At 40.9% G+C, this 1165-nt stretch overlaps 1 protein-coding gene across 1 annotated transcript in view; it reads right to left on the reverse strand.

Annotated features, from left to right (window-relative positions):
• Positions 1–781, reverse strand: part of afg3l1 (AFG3-like AAA ATPase 1) — a gene marked incomplete at its 5' end in the record, with an annotated part of 16706 nt that extends 15925 nt beyond the window's left edge. Inside the window, 1 exon segment of the mRNA XM_014014953.1 lies at positions 632–781. Coding sequence (XP_013870407.1) covers positions 632–781 — 150 coding nt within the window.
• Between the last annotated feature and the right edge of the window lie 384 nt (positions 782–1165).

Raw genomic sequence — 1165 nt, forward strand, 5'->3', positions numbered from 1 at the left:
GAGCTGCTTCATGGAAGAAGAACCTCAGCTTGGCCTGTTAGCTTTAGCGCCAATGCTATTGCCTTATATGTATTAGCTCAGCGCTAGCACAACAAACTAACAAGCTAAAGTGAGGTCCTCCATCCATATTTTCAGTTACAGACTGAGTCATTTCTACCTTCTCCTCTCTTGTCAGCGCTCTCTGGTTTCATTTAAAAGAGCCAATTATCAGATATTGCCCAAGATTAACCTTCAAGGTGGATATAGCTCGCTCACACCGAGGACCTATCCACGTCATTATTTAGCCAGAAAATGCTTCGCGTGTAAATGAACTAGCTTAACTAGCTATTTTACAGTTAAAATAAATGTTTATCAAATAAAGTCTGTTACAACTAATCAGGGATCCCTTTAAGGTAGAGAGACTGGATAACAGGGTGACATGCTCAAGTGAGATGTATACTGGAGCTGGAACAGGAGGTGTGCCCACAGGAGGCATATACGTAGAAAGGGTGTGACAGAAATAACAGTGACTAATCAACTAATCAATTATTCGAAAAAAATAATTAAGATTAGCCGACTATCAAAATAATAATTTTGTGCAACAGTAAACATAACCATGGCACATTTTCTGAAGTCCAGAAGTGTTCCTTACCAAACCTCTGGCCAGGTAGCGGTGGACAAAGTCTTTCCAGGTGATCTCTTTGCCACTGTCTCTGAAGTACAGGTAGAAGAGAACTGCGCTGACTCCACACACAGTTATTAAGAGGTTTCGAAAATCCTTTTCATCCCAGGGGAAATCACCCTGAACACCAACACAGGCACAGACAGAGTTTTACATCATCTGGCAGCAGACACAGGTGAAACTAATAAAGTCAACCCAGAGCAACATTTCATGTAGAGTGAAGAATTTCTACTGTAAAGTCAGGAACTCATTTTGATCAGTAGGAGGGTCAGCTTTTTATTGAGCAATAACATTTAGTTGTGGTTTTCCAACAAACTCTTCCAGTAAATTTTCTGTGACACCAATACCCAACTGACAAAGTACAGGAGGAGGCAGAACCTCTGATTGCTCCATCTGAACTGCCGAAATCAACTCTCATTGGGCCTCATGCAAGAACATGTTCGTATTCTTATCCTAAATTTCTCTTACTTTTGTTCGTACAAAGGGTTCGTACGAACATGTCAC

The sequence above is a fragment of the Austrofundulus limnaeus genome, unplaced genomic scaffold, assembly GCF_001266775.1.
Source record: "Austrofundulus limnaeus strain Quisiro unplaced genomic scaffold, Austrofundulus_limnaeus-1.0 Scaffold120, whole genome shotgun sequence".
Lineage (NCBI taxonomy): Eukaryota > Metazoa > Chordata > Actinopteri > Cyprinodontiformes > Rivulidae > Austrofundulus > Austrofundulus limnaeus.